Source organism: Pelophylax lessonae, assembly GCF_965119305.1.
Source record: "Pelophylax lessonae genome assembly, chromosome: 1".
Lineage (NCBI taxonomy): Eukaryota > Metazoa > Chordata > Amphibia > Anura > Ranidae > Pelophylax > Pelophylax lessonae.
Genome location: NC_138768.1, coordinates 654,240,634 through 654,258,115, shown reverse-complemented (window position 1 = coordinate 654,258,115; position 17,482 = coordinate 654,240,634). Strand labels below are relative to the sequence as shown.

Sequence of the window (17,482 nt, the reverse complement as noted above, 5' to 3'; positions counted from 1 at the left end):
TGAAACGCTTCGGCACCACCCATCACCTGCTATAGCCCCTGCACCGTACCCGACTAAGGTAGGGACCCCTTATGTAGTAGTAGGGAGAATGGCCTGCGAGGGGAGCCTTGGATTGTCGATGGGGGATGGTCCCTAGGGACCATACATACAACTGGGGGGCATGGAGGGGGTAACCCGAGGGTCCGACTGTTCCAGGGAGGGGCCCACGTCCACCCCGAGACCGCAAGAGATACGGGGGACACTACTTACCATACCAATGATATTTGGGTGGGCACCACTCTGGACAGACCACCTCTCCACCCAGGGTGGGGGGGGGCTGATGGCCAAGGGATACGCTGCGACTCAAGCTAAACCAGGTAGTGTGCATCCGTCCAGTGTCGTGGTGAGGACTAGCACGGAGCTGCGACCTGCACACGCTAACTGGCCAGACTGGAAGACCATAAGTATCTAGAATATCCAGTACGATGCCCAGTCCGGCTGTTGATTGTAGTTCTCCCAGGAACATAACTAGCTAAAAAAATTAGACAAAAGGTTCCCTTTTTATATAAAAAACATGCTAGGACCGAAATCCCAGCAGGGAACTAGGTCCTTACTCCTGACTAGGCAGAAAAAAACGGAATGCCTATTAGCAGTGTGAGTGTGTGTATACCCCCAGGGACTGCCCCATAGGCGTGGTAAAGATTTTTCCTTCCTAGTATCCTACTCCTGTAGGGGGCAGCATAACCCAATGGTTAAGAAGAATATGGAGCTGCGTCTGTCAATGAACGATAGAGAAAAGGATTTTTGACTTACCTGTAACTTCCATATGTTGGAGTACAGTACTGGACACAGGCTTAATATTCATAGATCTTGGGAATATAGGCTGGTATCTTCAGATGACCGGACACTGGCAAAGCTTTTAGACACACCTCCTGGGTGGACCTCTAAACTATACCCAACTCTGTGATAATTTTAGCAAGAAAGCAATGCAGAGTAGTAACATAGGAACAGAGGGAAGGGTGGCCTGTACTGTACTCCAAGATATCAATATCACACTTACAAGTGAGTCAAAATTTCCTTTATTTTAATTAAACAGTACAGAACGCAAGCTTGATATTCAGAGATCCTGGGACATCCCTAATCAGTGAATAAGAATGACGGGCAAACAGAATTGTGCTAACAGATCCAACAATACCAAGGATCAACTGACCCAACTCAAGAGTGCTGCTGCAAGCACCTCGTGGCTGTAAGCTGCATCCACAGAAGATTGGACATCCACCTGGTAGAACTTTAAAAAAGGTAAGAACAGGTGGCAGCCTTTCAATACAGGGCAACAGAGGCTTGAGGTCAGAATTCCCAGGAAACGCCTACCGATCTGGTAGCGTGAACACATTAGTGCATGAGGTGCTTTGTTCTTTAGGGCGTAAGCTCTCACGATTAGTTGTCTAATCTACCTAGTGATGGTGAATCTTCAAGCATATTTTTCATTGTGAGGTCCTGAGGGTAGGAAGAAATGGGTGTTCATCTTTCTGATAGAAGCTGTAGCTTTGAGGCAAACAGATGGTTTTGACCATGTCTTGGCAGTGAAATGCAATCGCTTTTAGGTACTTTGGTGTAGAACAAAATCAAGGAAGGGCTAGGTCTTCATTGATGGGCAAGGATGAACCCACCTTAGGAAGAAAGGAGGGTCTTGGATGCAAGGCAATTTTGTCCTTATGAGGAATGGTTCTTAACAAGAGACAGCAACTAACTTATACACACATCTGACAGATGTGATAACCACCAAGAAGGCTGCCTTGCTGGAGAGATCATTCAAGGAGATTTCCTGGATGGGTTCAAAAGATGGTTTCTGCAGGGCAGAGAGAACCAAACTGAGGTTCCAAGGAAGCACAGCGTGCTTTAGGGGTGCTTTGATCCATGAAACACCTTGAATTAAAAAAAAAAAAGGTCTTTACACGGGAAAATGAAACCAGAGATTTTAAAAAAGAATGGACAAGGTTGAAACATGTCCAATAAGAGTACTTAAGGCCAAAATATGAACTGAAGGAGGACAGAATACGAGGCTAAAAGTAATCTTTGGGATTCACATCAGGCGTTGAAGGATTTCCAGGTATGATAGTAGATCCTTCTTGAAGTGGCTTTCCTTGTTTTTAGGGGAGAATGAGAAATCCCTTAGTCCCTCAAGGTTTAATCCAGTAATTTAAAAGATGAAACAGGGGGCCCCGAGACAACAGGTCTGACCTGTTTAGGAGGGGCGGTCTCTTGGACATCCTGAGTTTGTCTGTTTACAAGCTTCTTTTGGGCCAGTTTGGTGCCATGAGAATCACAGAATTTTTATCTAGCAGTATTTTGTGGAGCTTTGGGACAGAAATCACACCGGAAGAAAGACAGATTGCCTTAACAGAGTGCAGGGAATTTCCTGTGCATCTGATGCTGGAAGATCCTTGGTCCTGGCCACAAGCAGAGCTAACTTGATGTTAAACCTGGAGGCCAGGATATCCACATCCAGAGCCTCCCATCTTCAACATAGGCTGAAAATGGTGTGTGTGTGTGTGTGTGTGTGTGTGTGTGTGTGTGTGTGTGTGTGTGTGTGTGTGGGGGGGGGGGGGGGGAGATAGTGTTTGCTCCTGATCCAAGTGATCACAACTGAGATAATCCACCTTCCAATTATCCAGTCAAAGGATGTAGACAGCAGGGATCACTGGACAGTGTTTTCTATCCATTGGATGATCAGACTTGTTTCTCTAAAGGCTGCATGACTCCTAGTGCCCCCTTGGCGATGCAGGCCACTGTCATGGCATCGCCTGATTGCATTCTGATCAGGGGTCCCTGATGATAGGGGGGTCCAGTTTTGCATGTTGATGGGGAAGGTGTTGATGGGGAGCTTGGTTTCCTTGGGTAACCATGTTTCCTGAATTGCAAAAAAAACTTGAACACTACTCCACAGCCTGAGGCACTTGCATATTTTGTTGTCATCTTCCAGTCGTAGACTTTAGCTTGGACTGCTTCTAGAATGAGGCCCAACTATTCCTGGTGAAGAGAAGGTTTGAGAGCAGAGTTTTTGGAAGTTGATTATCCCTGTGGATGTTTTCAGATAATAAGAAGGTTCTCTACATACCCTGTGACCTGAAAGCCCTGTGTTCACAAGAGGGCAAGAAGTGATGCGTGTACCTTTGTGAATACTCTAGGAGCAGAGGATAGGCCAAAACAATGAGGATAGATGTGAATATGCAGATAAGCATCCTGGATGCCAGCATTCCCGTTGTCTGAGAGAGAGACAATATTTCATCTTGCAGATTCCATACAAAAAACTTTGGATCTTGAAAGTAATTGTTTAGGTTTATTAAGGCCAAGATAGGATGAATATTTTCACTTGGTTTTGGTACCAAGGTCAGGTTTGCAAAAAAATCCTTTGAATCTGTCCTGAAACAATTCCCTGGGACAAGAGATGGTTTAGGGTGTTTTGCAAATCTGATGGACCTTGGGTATATTTTGGTTGGTTTTAAAGAAGAAAGTGCAGATTTAACCCACAGTTCTGGAACATCTGTGACTCAGAGAAAAGGCAAACTATAAAAGATGTCACTCCCCACTCTTAGGAGTGAGGGCATCCCTTTTTTGGGAAAAGGTTGATGGATTTTGTGTTCCAAGTCTTGCGCTGGAAGCAAGGGCTAAATTTAGGCTTAGTAGTTGAAGCCTGGTTAGAGAGTTGAGGTGCTCTGCTTGGAGGTGGTATAAGCCCCTAAAGTAGGGGATTCTAGAACCTTCTGCTGTGGAAGAAGGACCTTTCCTACTGTGAAATCTTTGATAAATTTGTCAGGTGCCCCACAAAAGACATCCCCCTTCAAAGAGGATATGTGTGAGGCAGACCAAGCTTTGAATCACAAAATTCTGCACATGTGATCAGAATTTAGAGCCATTCTGGAGATTTGTGTCATGACTTGTCCCAGGGCATCAACAGAAAAGAGCCAAGGTACAATCCTTGAGGACAGGATCGTGGTGGTTGTTCATTGCCCTAGTCCAATTAGCTGTGTCTGGGCAAAAAGAAAATGTAGCAATAGCTGGATGCAGAGCTCGGTCTGCAAGAAAAAAGAGCCTTTGAGAGCTTATAAAACCTGTCAGCAGAATCGTCTTCTATGGGTACAGCAAGATGTTTTAAGACTGAAATGACAGGGTCAACTATGGAAACAAACCACTGTTTTGGGAATTCTTTTTCAACTTGATCGAGCTTGACAATGATTCTCAGAGGGATAAAAATATTTTCTGGATTCATAGATTGGCTATTCTAGTTGTTTATGAATGGGGAATGTCTTTTTAGACTTGCCAAGTTATTTAGTATCCAAAAGGGGCATGGCAAGGAGGTGATCAGCTGCAACAATGCAAAGGCTTTTGCGCCCAGCTGAAGTGAGCATATCAACACTGGCAAGTATCTTGAGTGAAGCTATAACATCAGGTGGGTCCTTCTGGGTCCTCATCATTCCCCTGCATGTGTACTTCTACTAAAGCAGACATATCAGGATCTGACTTGGGTAGAGAAGGTGGGAGTCAGGTTAAGTCCAGTGCTTTTAAGCTCTGGACAGCGATGACTGTATTAAAGTCATAAGTTGTCCAAGGAATTTTGCTTAAAAATCTGAATTGATCATGTAAGCTGCATGTTGTATGGCTGTGATAGAGCTAGAATCAAATGCGGAGACCAAAGTTAAAAGAGGGTCCTACTCCATTGCAAGGGAAGCATCACACTGGTTTAAATGTTTTCCAGTACAACAGCAGAACAAATTTTTGCCTGCGTTTTTGCGGTTGTTCACTTGCACCTGGTTTGCACCAATTGTTACATCAATGTCATCTGTGAGGGTATTCCCGTGTGGGGTACTTACAAAGTCGGGTAAAGAAATGGGGTAAGCATGTCTAAGAAGGAGAACATACCCCGGGGGGTGAACGTCCTGTAGCAAAGTCCTCATGTCAAAAGGGTAAGAGGGAGTGCCTGAGTACCCTACAAAGAACTCTAGTAAGGAGGGGCAGTAAAAGTGTGCAACTTGTGGTGTGATGCAATATTGGTCATCTACAAAGACTAGGCTATGATCGGTTGAATTTTAGTGCCCAGTTTAAAAAGTATAACATTGTATAAAGAAATACATTTTAAAAAACATTCCTGGATTCCTAATAGTTTTAGCATATGCTGTTAAATGCAACCTATTCAGGGTATAGTGTGAAGCAGGCAATGGAGATATTGAAGGAGATTTACAAAAACTGTGTACACAGAATATAATGCAGTTGTGCATAGTAACCAATCAGCTTCTAGGTTTTATTGCCAAAGCTTAATTGAACAAGCTAAAGTTAGAAGCCGATTGGTTTACTATGTAGAGCTGCACCAGATTCTGGGTGCACCAGTTTTAATAAATCTTCCCCATTATGTCTCATACTTGCTAACGGTCAGAAAAACAGGGTAACCCTGTTTTATCTGTCCATGCCAATGGTCCCTATTATCCCTGTCAAGGTGTGCATACTCCCGAAAAGGGTCTCCAGGGTCTAGGCTTCATAGGGATGCACCACAGCCATGGACCTCTACAGCACCCTGTGGCGTTGCACCAAGTGCCGAGGTCCGCCCAAAGGTTTTACCATTGTTGTACAGATCTGGATGCACTGCTTCTATTATTGTATTAATACAGTAAAGACCTGATTGAAGAATCTGAAGTAAAATAATTAACTAGTTAAGGTAAGAGTGATTTCTCAGTAAAGAGGTCCAACACCTTAAGACAGTGAAAAAACTGAGGACTCTCAGATAGGGGTAGGGTTACAGGAGGACACCCAGTGAATGTCCTTAAAAGCTTTGCCAGTTTCGGATGACCTTAATGTACTAACCTTTAACCCAGGCTTTATGAAAATCCAGCCTGTATTCTGTTATGTACGATTATGATAAGAAGTTTAATCCCAGCATATGGAAAGGCTTCTTTACAGATGCAAGGCAAGCAACTCTACTGTTGATAAGCATATTATAAATTATTCATGTTGTACATTAGGAGCTTCCATATATTACATAAACTATTCTGATATGCTATTTGTCTCTCAAATGCTAAACAGTAACTTGTTGATGCATTCATTTTTCCATAATTCAATAATTATCTGAATGTAGTAACACACCATGGTCCCAGACTGATCTTTCACATTCGATACAGTCGGCAGACGTGAGGGGACAGCTGCATGCATGGACACTTAGGCACTTCCTGCCGTGACACACCCAGGCCTCACAAAAATCACAGATTGCACCCTGAAAAAAGAGAGAAATATGAGAAAGGTTAGAATGTAATAATGCCGAAACTGTGCACATTGCAACCACACACAATAAGTAAATTTAATAAATGAACTGCTTATATCACCTCTGAAACACTGATTTAACCAACATCAGCAAGTCAACTTAGAGTACAACAAAAGTCTCCCTTATGACAGTCTAAACAAGTCCAATTACTATGTGATGCACAAGTGTCATAAAGTTCCTTTCATTCTTGTCTATTGAGAGACACAGAAAGTTAGGTTATACTGCTGCCTACAGGAGGATCAGAGACTGGCAAGCAAAAATTTGTAGGCCAGCCCAGGATAAAAATTCTGCTAATCCCAGCATGCCTCTGTTTTTTTTTTTTTTTTCCTCCAATGTCCAGGAGAATAAATGTCTTTTTCTGGAGCTCTGCTGAGAAAAGTCTAAGCTATTTATAGGTTTTTCCTTTACTTTTACCACCTTAATACTGGCCACTTTCACCCCCTTTCTGCCCAGGCCAATTTTCAGCTTACAGTGCTATCGCTCTTTGAATGACAACTGCACAGTCATGCAACACTGTACCCTTATGAAATTTTTTTAATTTTTTTTGAGACATATAGAGCTTTCTATTGGTAGTATTTAATCACCACTGGGTTTTTTTTTTAATATTTTGCGCTTTAAACGAAAAATGACCAAATATTTTTTCGGGAAAAAAGCATTTTTTTCTTAGTTTCGGTTACAAAATTTTGCAAATAAGTAATTTTTCTTCATAAATTTTGACCAAAATGTATACTTCTACATTTCTTTGGTAAAAATAACCCATATCAGTGTATATTGGTCGGTGTGACAGTTATAGAGTTTACATGATATGGTGCCAATCACTGAAAGTTGATCACACCTGATGTACTGATCTAATTTCTTGGGGCCCTAACATGCCAAGACAGTACAAATATCCCCCAAATGACCCCTTTTTGGAAAGTGGATAGTCCATGAAAACGAGGAAATTAAAACGGAATTTTTGTAAAATCTTACCGTAAAATTCCTTTCTCTGAGTCCTCCGACAGTCGCCGCCCCTTCATAATCTTCACCAATGGGTAATTGACCTTTTCTCCGTAGGAGTAGCTAGGCAACAAGATTTGTTAATATCAAAGCTTTTAGCATATCACACCCCTAGGGGGCGGTCCCCTCAGTCAATACCTCCCTGCTTCCAGCATTCTCAACTCAGTTTGGTAGCATAGCAGTAGAGTACATAAACAAACCCCAAAAGAGGGGCGGGGGCGGCGACTGTCGGAGGACTCAGAGAAAGGAATTTTACGGTAAGATTTTACAAAAATTCAGTTTTCTCTTACGTCCTCCGACAGTCGCCGCCCCTTCATAATCTTCACCAATGGGACGTCCCAGAGCAGTGTAGACATGAGGGGTGGGAAAAAAACGCAGCCGCGCATAAAGCAACGCAGAACCCACATCAGAGAAAGGAACCTTACCAAAGTAAGAGAACCAACCTGGCAACAGGAAAACGTGCTCAACAGGAGCAACAACCCAGGAAGAACAAGTAACCCAGGGGTAAAAACACCCCAACAGCCAAGGGCCCAAACAAGGGACCCTAAGGCACTGCCGCACTAAGAACTTTACGGCCAAAGGAAGCATCTGCCGATGCCTGAACATCCACTTTGTAAAATTTGGAGAAGGTGTGAACGGACGACCAAGTCGCCGCCTTACACACCTGGGCCACAGAAGCCTGATGACGATAGGCCCAAAACGTACTCAGAGATCTGGTAGAGTGCGCCTTCACAGGGAAAGGAGGAACCTTCCCCCTCAAAGCATAGGCTTGCACAATTGTCTGTCTGATCCATTTGGTGATGGTAGCAGCCGACGCCGCCATGCCCTTCCGAGGTCCCCCTGGAAGGACGAATAGGGAATCCGACTTGCGAAAGGACTTAGTCGATGACAGGTAAACCCTGATCGCCCGAACAACATCCAAGGCATGCAAAGCCACCTCCTTCGGATGCTTAGGCTTCGCGCAAAGCGAAGGCAAGACAATGTCCTCATTCAGGTGAAATTCCGAGATCCTCTTCGGAAGAAAGGAAGGGTTAGGTCGCAAGACCACCTTATCCAAGTGAATCACCAAGTAGGGAGAGCTGCAGGACAAAGCCGCCAGCTCCGACACCCTACGAGCCGAAGTTATAGCCACCAAAAAGGCAACCTTTTTGGACAACAGAGACAACGAGATCTCCCTGATCTTTTCAAAAGGAGCATGTTGCAAAACGGACAGAACAAGGTTCAAGTACCATGGAGGCAAAGGCTCCCTCCTAGGAGGGGCCAAGTGTCGCACCCCCTGAACAAAAGTGCGAATCAACGAATTAGATGCCACTGGGCGCTGAAAAAGAACGGCCAGCGCAGAAATCTGACCCTTAATCGTGGCCAGCGCCAAACGCTGGTCCACTCCAGTTTGGAGGAAAGCCAACACTCTCGACACCGAGTATGAGCGCGGAGAAAACCCCCTGGACTAACACCAAGCGAAGTACGCTTTCCAAGTACGGTAGTATATCTTACCGGAAGAAGCTTTTCTAGCCTTAATCAAAGTAGGGACAACCTCAGGGGAGAGACCCCTATCCCTCAGGACCTGGCTCTCAACAGCCATGCCGTCAAAGCCAGCGACTGTAAAGCAGGATGGAATATCGGTCCCTGCGACAGAAGGTCTTCCCGAATCGGCAGACGCCACGGAGCGTCGACTGCCAGATTTACGAGGTCTGCGTACCAAGACAGTTGAGGCCAGTCCGGTGCCACCAGAATCACCGTATGCGGTTCCGAGGTTAACCTGCGAAGGAACCTGGACAACAGTTGAATCAGAGGGAAGGCATATATCAGGCGATACTGATGCCAGGGCGCCACCAACGCGTCCGGGGCATCCGCCCGCGGATCACGCGTCCTTGCCACGAACCTTTCCACCTTGTTGTTCAGACGAGACGCGAACAGGTCCACATCCGGAAGACCCCACTTCGCGCACAACTTCTGGAAGACATCCGGGTGAAGGGACCACTCTCCCTGGTCCAGGGTCTGGCGACTCAGATAGTCCGCCTGCCAGTTCTCCACCCCCGGAATGTGCACAGCCGTTATCGCTGGGGCGTGCGTCTCGGCCCACGACAGAATGTCGTTTACTTCCCGAGCCGCACGGGCACTCCTGGTGCCCTCTTGATGGTTGATGTAGGCCACCGCTGTGGCATTGTCCGTCTGAACCCGAACCGGACGGCCCTGAAGCCGTTCCGACCAATGCAGAAGGCAAAGTTTTATCGCTCGCAAGTCCAGAATGTTGATCGGAAGGGAGGATTCCTCCTCCGACCAAGTTCCCTGGGCGGACAGAACGCCCAGAACACCACCCCAGCCCGACAGGCTGGCATCTGAGGTGATCACCGTCCGCGACAAAGGACGAAAGGACTTGCCCCCCGACACCGCCGGGGACTGGAGCCACCACAAAAGACCCCTTCGGGTGTGGCGGCTCAACGAAATCCACAGATCCAGAGATTGCGGACGCCCGTCCCACTTGACCAGGATCTCCGCCTGAAGACCCCGCGTGTGAAACTGGGCGAAGGGAATCGACTCGAAAGCCGAGACCATCAATCCCAGACACCTCATACATGTCCGGAGGGACGAGCACTGAGTGTCCCTGAGGGACCTGACCTCGTCTTGAAGTGTCCGGAGCTTGTCTTCCGGCAGGAAGACCTTCGCTTGAACAGAGTCCAGGATCATCCCCAGGTAGGGAAGACGAACCGACGGACACAACGTTGATTTTGGAAAATTTATCGTCCAACCGAACTCCTGCAGAGTCTGCATCGTGGTGGACAGGTCGTTCACCAGGCCCTGACTGGTCACAGACCGAAGCAAGATATCGTCCAGATACCCCAAGACAGAGATGCCCTGGGCTCTCAATAAAGCCAGGACCGGCGCAAGCACCTTGGTGAAAACCCGCGGAGCCGAAGCGAGACCGAAGGGTAACGCCACGAATTGGTAATAATCCTCCGCAATGGCGAATCGAAGGAACCTCTGGTGACCCTCGAAAATGGGGATGTGAAGGTACGCATCCTCCAAGTCGATGGAGGCCATGAATTCCCCCGGAACCAGGGCAGCCACCACCGAGCGCAGGGATTCCATGCGGAACTTGCGAACCCGCACAAAGCGGTTCAGAGCTTTCAAGTCCAGAATCGGATGTACCTTGCCCTCCTTTCTGGGCACAGTGAACAGATTGGAGTAGAACCCCCGAAATCTGTCCCTCTGAGGCACCGGAACCACCACTCCCTGGGCCCGCAGGTCCCCGCACCGCCAGGTGCAGATCCTGCAAACGCTCCGGAGACAGCTGAAGATTTGAGGGGAAAAATCTGCTCGCCGGCCGAGAGAGAAACTCGATCTTGTATCCAGATCGAACGATTTCCTGAACCCGCCTGTCCCGAATGCGGGCCAGCCAGGGTTGAAGAAAACCGAGCAAACGTCCCCCCACCCCAGAACCGGGTGAGGGCGCCCCTTCAGGCCGAATTGGTATGGGCAGCGGACCCGGACTGGCCGGACTTCTGCTTACCTGCCCACGGCTTCTTCTGGGAGCCTTGGCCCTTGAAGGACTTGCCCTTGTATTGCGACCGAAAGGCACGAAAAGACCCCTGAGAGGGCCTAAACGAGGTATTCTTCTTACCGCGAACCGACTTATTCTTGTGAGTGTGGGGTAAGAGAGTGCTCTTACCCCCGGAAATTCCCTTTATCAGAGTATCCAAAGACTCGCCAAAAAAGGCGAGATCCCGCGTAGGGAAGATTAGCTAGAGTCTTGCGAGAGGATTGGTCAACCGACCAACATTTCAGCCATATCAGGCGACGGGTCAACACCGCTACACTGGAGAGGCGTGCAGCCAAAGGGACCAAATCCAAGTCCGCATCGCACAAATACATGACACCCTGATGAATTTGATCTACCATAGCCAATGTTGTCGGCGGAGCAGAGTCAGCCACCAGGTTGCGCCTGAGCACCTGCGTCCAATCCGCAATAGCTTGGGCTGCCATAATGGAAGCAAAAATAGGCTTCAGCATAGAACCAGCAACCGTATAAGCATGACGGGCCAGAGACTCCAATCTCCTGTCTGTAGGGTCCCGGAACACCGGGGTATCCTCAGCAGGAATCGCAGTAGATTTATTCAAAACTGCCACAGCGTGATCCACCTGAGGCGGCACACACCAACGCTCATCAGTGGTGGGTGTAAATGCATAACGCAGCTTGAACTTACTTGGCACAGTAAAGGGCTTCTTTAAATTGCGCCATTGCTCATCAACAGCGCGCTGAAATTCCGCAGGGCAGGGAAAAGCCTGCGCCGTTTTGCGTTTCCTTTGCGTCCCATAAGAGGACATCAAAGCAGGAGGACTTGGTTCATCCTGCAGACGCAGTGTTTCCTTGATGGAAGTAATCAACTCATCCATGAGTGCAAGCTCTTCAGGCGAGCCAGGGGGAGAAGTATCAACTCCTTCTACCTCAGCCTCCCCCTCAGACCCCACAAGGTCCAGAGATGAACGAGACCCTGAGAAGGGCACTCCAGCCATAGCAGCCCCATCGCCCTCTGAATCAGAGGAAATAGATAACCTGGGCCGTTTTGCGGATCGATCAGCCATTAGCATCTGCACCTGAGAAGCCAAGTTCGCTACAACAGCAGCCAGATCAGCCCCCTCGGGGGATGCAGCAGCCCCTTGGCCCCCCACCAGGGTGGGAGGAAACTTGCAATCCTGAGAATCCATGCCCCAGTATCAACTGAAACAAAGGACTGGCCCTTTAAGACCGCGGCGAGCGCAGCCCACCGCACACTACTGGGTGTACCGACCCCCGCAGGGATAAGGAGCACTGAGCAAGGAAATACAGGATAAGGAAGGTAAAAACCTGGAGAGACCACACAGCTGCTGCCACCAATCGCTGTTCCAGCGAAAAAGGAAGTGATGCAATGACTGACCGCCCTATATAGCCTATGAAGGCTTCACAAACATGGCCGCTTGGCTGAGGGAATTTAGGCAATAAGAAAATGGCGCCGACATGTGCTTGTATGAGCGATCGCCGCCAAAATGGCGGCGTTTGGCGCCAAAACACCGCGCTGTACCACACAGGGCCGGTCACCACAGTTTGCCGAAAAAAATGGCGGGCCGCATCAGCGGTCGCCGCACAGCATGTCTGAGCCCAGTCTGCCCCATACATCTCACACAGCAGAGCGGGAGAGCCCCCTCCCGCAGCCCACAGAAAGGCAGCTATCACAGGAATCTGACAGGGAGCTCAGCACTTACACAGACATGCGGGTCACACAGTCACAGACTGACACCCAAACAGACAGGTCCCCACATAGAAAAACACTTACCATTCCGGATGGCGTGGGGAGCCTTCTCTAGAGACCAAACCGCTGTACTGAGGACAGGGAGTGTCGCAGCCAGGACGCAGTGGACTGCGGTGCGAAACCGCAAATGGCGTCCGGTGAGGTAGCCACCTCACAGGCAGAATCCCTGCAGCGAACAGGGATGGGTCGTTCAACATGCCAGGGAAACCTGAGCTGAACGCTCGATGGCAGGCTGGGGAAACCCCTGGCTCTCAGCCCTGGGATCCAGGGTGGCCAGTCCGAGACCCAGCTCCGCATGATCATCTTCATCCGAAGAAAACTAAACTAATGCTGAGAAAAAAACAGCCAAGTAAAAGAAAGAGAAAAATACTTGAAATAAAATCAGAGGATAGAAGGCTGAGACTGAAAGCCCCAGCACAGGAACAGCCAGCTATTCCTAAGCTAGGCAATTGAATACTGAGTTGAGAATGCTGGAAGCAGGGAGGTATTGACTGAGGGGACCGCCCCCTAGGGGTGTGATATGCTAAAAGCTTTGATATTAACAAATCTTGTTGCCTAGCTACTCCTACGGAGCAAAGGTCAATTACCCATTGGTGAAGATTATGAAGGGGCGGCGACTGTCGGAGGACGTAAGAGAAATAAATGTTTATTTTTTTTTTTTACAAAAATGTCATACTAACAAGTTATTTCTCAAATGCGGCATAGGTATACTTGCAACTACACCCCAAGACACATTCTGCTACTCCTCCTGAGTATGGCGATACTACATGTGTGAGACTTTTTCACAGCCTAGCTACATAAAGAGACACAAAATCCAAGGAGTACATTCAGGTTTTATCCACTTTAAGACCAGGGCTTCTTCTGATAATTTGTTTACAAGAAAAGCCTGTATTTTTTCTAGAAAATTACTTTGAACCCCCAAAACATTATATATTTTTATCGCAGAGGCTCTAGAGAATAAAATGATGGGTTTTGTAAATTTTAATGCTACACGGTATTTACGCGGCGTTTTTTTACACATGAACGCATAAATACAATTTAACCACTTCTGGACCGGAAGGATTTGCCCCCTTAATGACCAGGCCAGTTTTTGTGATTCAGCCCTGCGTTATTTTAACAGAAAATTGCGCAGTTGTGCGACGCTGTATCAAAATAAAATTGATGTTCTTTTTACCCCACAAATAGAGCTTTCTTTTGGTTGTATTTGATCACCTGTGCGATTTTTATTTTTTGCGCTATAAACAAAAAAAGAGCGACAATTAAAAAAAAAAAAAAAAAAAAACAATATTTTTCACATTCTGCTATATAACATTCCCACAAAAAAAATTTAAATATCAAAAATTTTCATCCTCTTAGGCCAATTTGTATTCTGCTACATAATTTTGGTAAAAAACCAAATCGCAATAAGCGTATTTTGATTGGTTTGCGCAAAAGTTATCGCATCTACAAACTAGGGGAAAGATTTGTAATTTTTATTTATTTTTTACTAGTAATGCGGCGATCTGCATTTTTTAGCGGGACTGCGACGTTGCGGCGGACAGATCGGACTCCCAACTGACATTTTTGACACTTTTGGGGGGGACCAGTGACATTACTGCAGTAAGCAGGCCTAAAAAATATGCACTGTTATTGTAATAGTGACATTGGCCAGGAAGGGGTTAACCTAGTTGGTGATCAAGGGGTTAAAATGTAAGCCTAGGGGCGTGTTTACTAACTGTGGGGGTTGGGCTTTTGAAATGATCATACAGACCTGTGATCCTATATAGAAGGATCACAGGTGCTCTGTGATCATTTCAGAGAGAAGAACAGTCAACTTTGTTTACAACAGCTGTCCGTCCTATCTCATCGGGGAGCGATCGCGGGTGCCCAGCAGCAATTGCGGCCGCCGGCCCCATGCATCGGCATCCCCACTGCCGAGTCGGATCGCGCAGGAGGGGCTGCCTGCCACAGTATGACTGCGGCAGGTGGTCCGTAACTGGTTAATGAATTTCATTGCACACAAAGACAACACCCAATTTTTTGGTAAAATATAAAAATATGGTGTTGCGTCGGGTAAATGGATACCAAATATGTCATGCTTTAAAACTGCGCACGCTTGTAAAATGGAGCAAAATTTCACTTTTTAAAAATCTCCATAGTCAACACTTTATAAGCCTTTATTGGTTACGTTTAGTTATAGGGGAGGTCTGGTGGTAGAATTATTGCTCTCGCTCTGATGTTCGCGATGATACCGCACAACTGTGGTGAAATCGCCGTTTATATGCGTATGGAACCAACATGTGAGTTTGCCTTTGTATGTGAGCACGGATGGACAGGGGCACTTTATATTTTTTATGTATTTATTGGTGGGACACTAGTACACTGACAGATAATTTTGTGCACTTGTACACTAACAGATGTTTTTGCGCACTTGTACACTGTGACAGATGTTGTTCGTCCACCTGGGGACACTATTGCAGATGGTTTTGTGCACTTGCACAGATGTTCATGGGACACTTGGACAGGGACATTAATGCTTGGTGTACTGTGTGGGGATTGGTGCAGTATGTGTGATCTCTGTAACTGAACACTAAAATCATCAGTTACACAGAGAGCTGTCACAAGTTGCAGCATTGCGGCCAAGGATCTCCCTGACGACCTCGGGGCTCTCATTTCCTTTCTGATTTTGATCGATACCAGGCTCAGGGAGAGACCATCGTTTAAGGAGCGCCTGCGGAGACCTCCTACCAGATTGGCTCCTAACAGATCTCTGCTGCTATATCTCTGACCATCAGGACAATTGGGTTGATCTTCTACCCTGGGCGGAGTTTGCCAGGAACTCTGCCATCAACTAGTCTTCTGGAATGTCTCTATTCATGGGCAATTATGAGTTCCAACTCGCTGTGTTGCCCGAGTCGTTCTCACCACAGGACATCCCAGCTGTGGAGGATCATCTTCGTGCCCCCTGTTCCTCTTGGGTGCAGATTTAAGAGTCTTTACGGGTCTCTGCGCAGCGTCAGAACCTCCAGGCAGACTGGAGACTTTATCTGCTCCTTCGTACCAGGTTGGGGAGAGGGTGTGGTTGTCGACCTGTAATTTCAACCTCAGGGTGCCCACTCCAAAACCGACACCCCGTTTTGTTGGGCCTCTTCGCATCCTCTGTAAAGTGAACCCGGTGGCCTATGCCCTTGGTCCTCCCCCCTGGCATGCATATCTCCAATGTCTTTTACGTGTCACTTTTGAAGCCACTGGTTTTCAATCGCTGTACTTCTTCACCTCTATACCTCGCCCTCGTCCCATTCCTGTAGGCGATCATGAGGAGTATGAGGTTAGCAGCATCTTGGATTCTCGTCTGTTCTGAGGTCAGGTTCCATATCTGGTGAATGCCCAAGAAACCAGGGATTCAGGCTCTGAGTCATTGGAAAGAACCACGATCCTGGACCTGTGTAGCATCCTACAGCCAACTGTGAGCGCACAAGCAGGATCCAGTGCTGAAGCAATATTACAGGCTGTCCCCACAAAGGAGTATATGTGCAGTTCCCAAGTTTTTACCGAATTTGCACTGATCTGGAGGCACCGCTTCTTTTGTTATATTATAAAGCAGTGGAGAGTTGACTGAAGAATTCTAAGTAAATGAGCAATAGTTAAGTATAGAAATCTTTCCATAGGAGAGAAGAGGTCAATCACCTAAAGGACACTTGCAAAAAACTGAGGTCTCATGGTAGGTAGGGCTATAGGGGTATGCCCAGGGGGCCTGTCCAAAAGCTTTGCCAGTCTGCAATCATTGGAAGATAGAAGCCAAATGCATGAGAGTGGCAACTGTGCTCTCAATTAAGGACCAGTGCAGCACTGCTGCCAAACCAGGGAAAGGACTTTTGCTGGCAGGTTCAACAGGATATTTGTGGGACTTTGCAGAGGGACTAAAAGAAAGATGGATAGATGCAGCTCCGGTGGCGGGGAGCTGAATGTCAGGCAGACGTACACACTTTCACAAGACATTGGATTGATTTGTTACAAGGTCCCTCTGGCAAATGCAAAAAGGCCACCTCACCCTGTTGCAGGGTTTTGAAGGGGATATACCCTCTGTTACCTTGGTTATACTGATAGTGGAGGAGAGGAGTAGAGGAATCTTGTTCATGAGTCCGTAAACAGGATACTGGGTGGCCTCAGCTTCTAATAGCCAACGTGGGAAGAATAGTGGGAACACTCTTTGATCCCAAAGATATATATTTTTCTTTTTCCCCTTGTTTCTTCTATGAATGCATACAATCCTGGATCCTGAGGAAGCCCCTGAATAGGGCGAAACGCGTTGATCCTTAGTCATTTATATACTATCTTTTGGATTTCACCAATAATGAGTTCACTAAATGTATATTGGATTGTAACAGTGTTGTACTGTCTATACAAAATGTTTTTAACTTTCTACACACTAATAAATTGTTAAAATTTTTATATATGGATGTTTTTTTAAACTGTTGTTTGCAACATTACCAGGCACTTTAAAATCCCTATTTTGTCCCTATTGTTTTCTCCCTTTGGAGAGCGGACAGGAAACCCCATTATTTAAAAGAAAGATACAGTGCCTTGCGAAAGTATTCGCCCCCCTTGAACTTTGCGACCTTTTGCCACATTTCAGGCTTCAATCATAAAGATATAAAACTGTAATTTTTTGTGAAGAATCAACAAGTGGGACACAATCATGAAGTGGAACTAAATCTATTGGATATTTCAAACTTTGTTAACAAATAAAAAACTGAAAAATTGGGCGTGCAAAATAATTCAGCCCCTTTACTTTCAGTGCAGCAAACTCTCTCCAGAAGTTCAGTGAGGATCTCTGAATGATCCAATGTTGACCTAAATGACTAATGATGATAAATAGAATCCATCTGTGTGTAATCAAGTCTCCGTATAAATGCACCTGCACTGTGAT

At 46.7% G+C, this 17,482-nt stretch overlaps 1 protein-coding gene across 1 annotated transcript in view; it reads right to left on the bottom strand.

Moving 5' to 3' along the window:
• Positions 1 to 17,482, bottom strand: part of ZNF330 (zinc finger protein 330) — a gene marked incomplete at its 5' end in the record, with an annotated part of 75,113 nt that overhangs the window by 21,768 nt on the left and 35,863 nt on the right. The window contains one exon of the mRNA XM_082271001.1: positions 6,115 to 6,241. Coding sequence (XP_082127127.1) covers positions 6,115 to 6,241 — 127 coding nt within the window. The remainder of the gene's footprint in view (positions 1 to 6,114; positions 6,242 to 17,482) is intronic.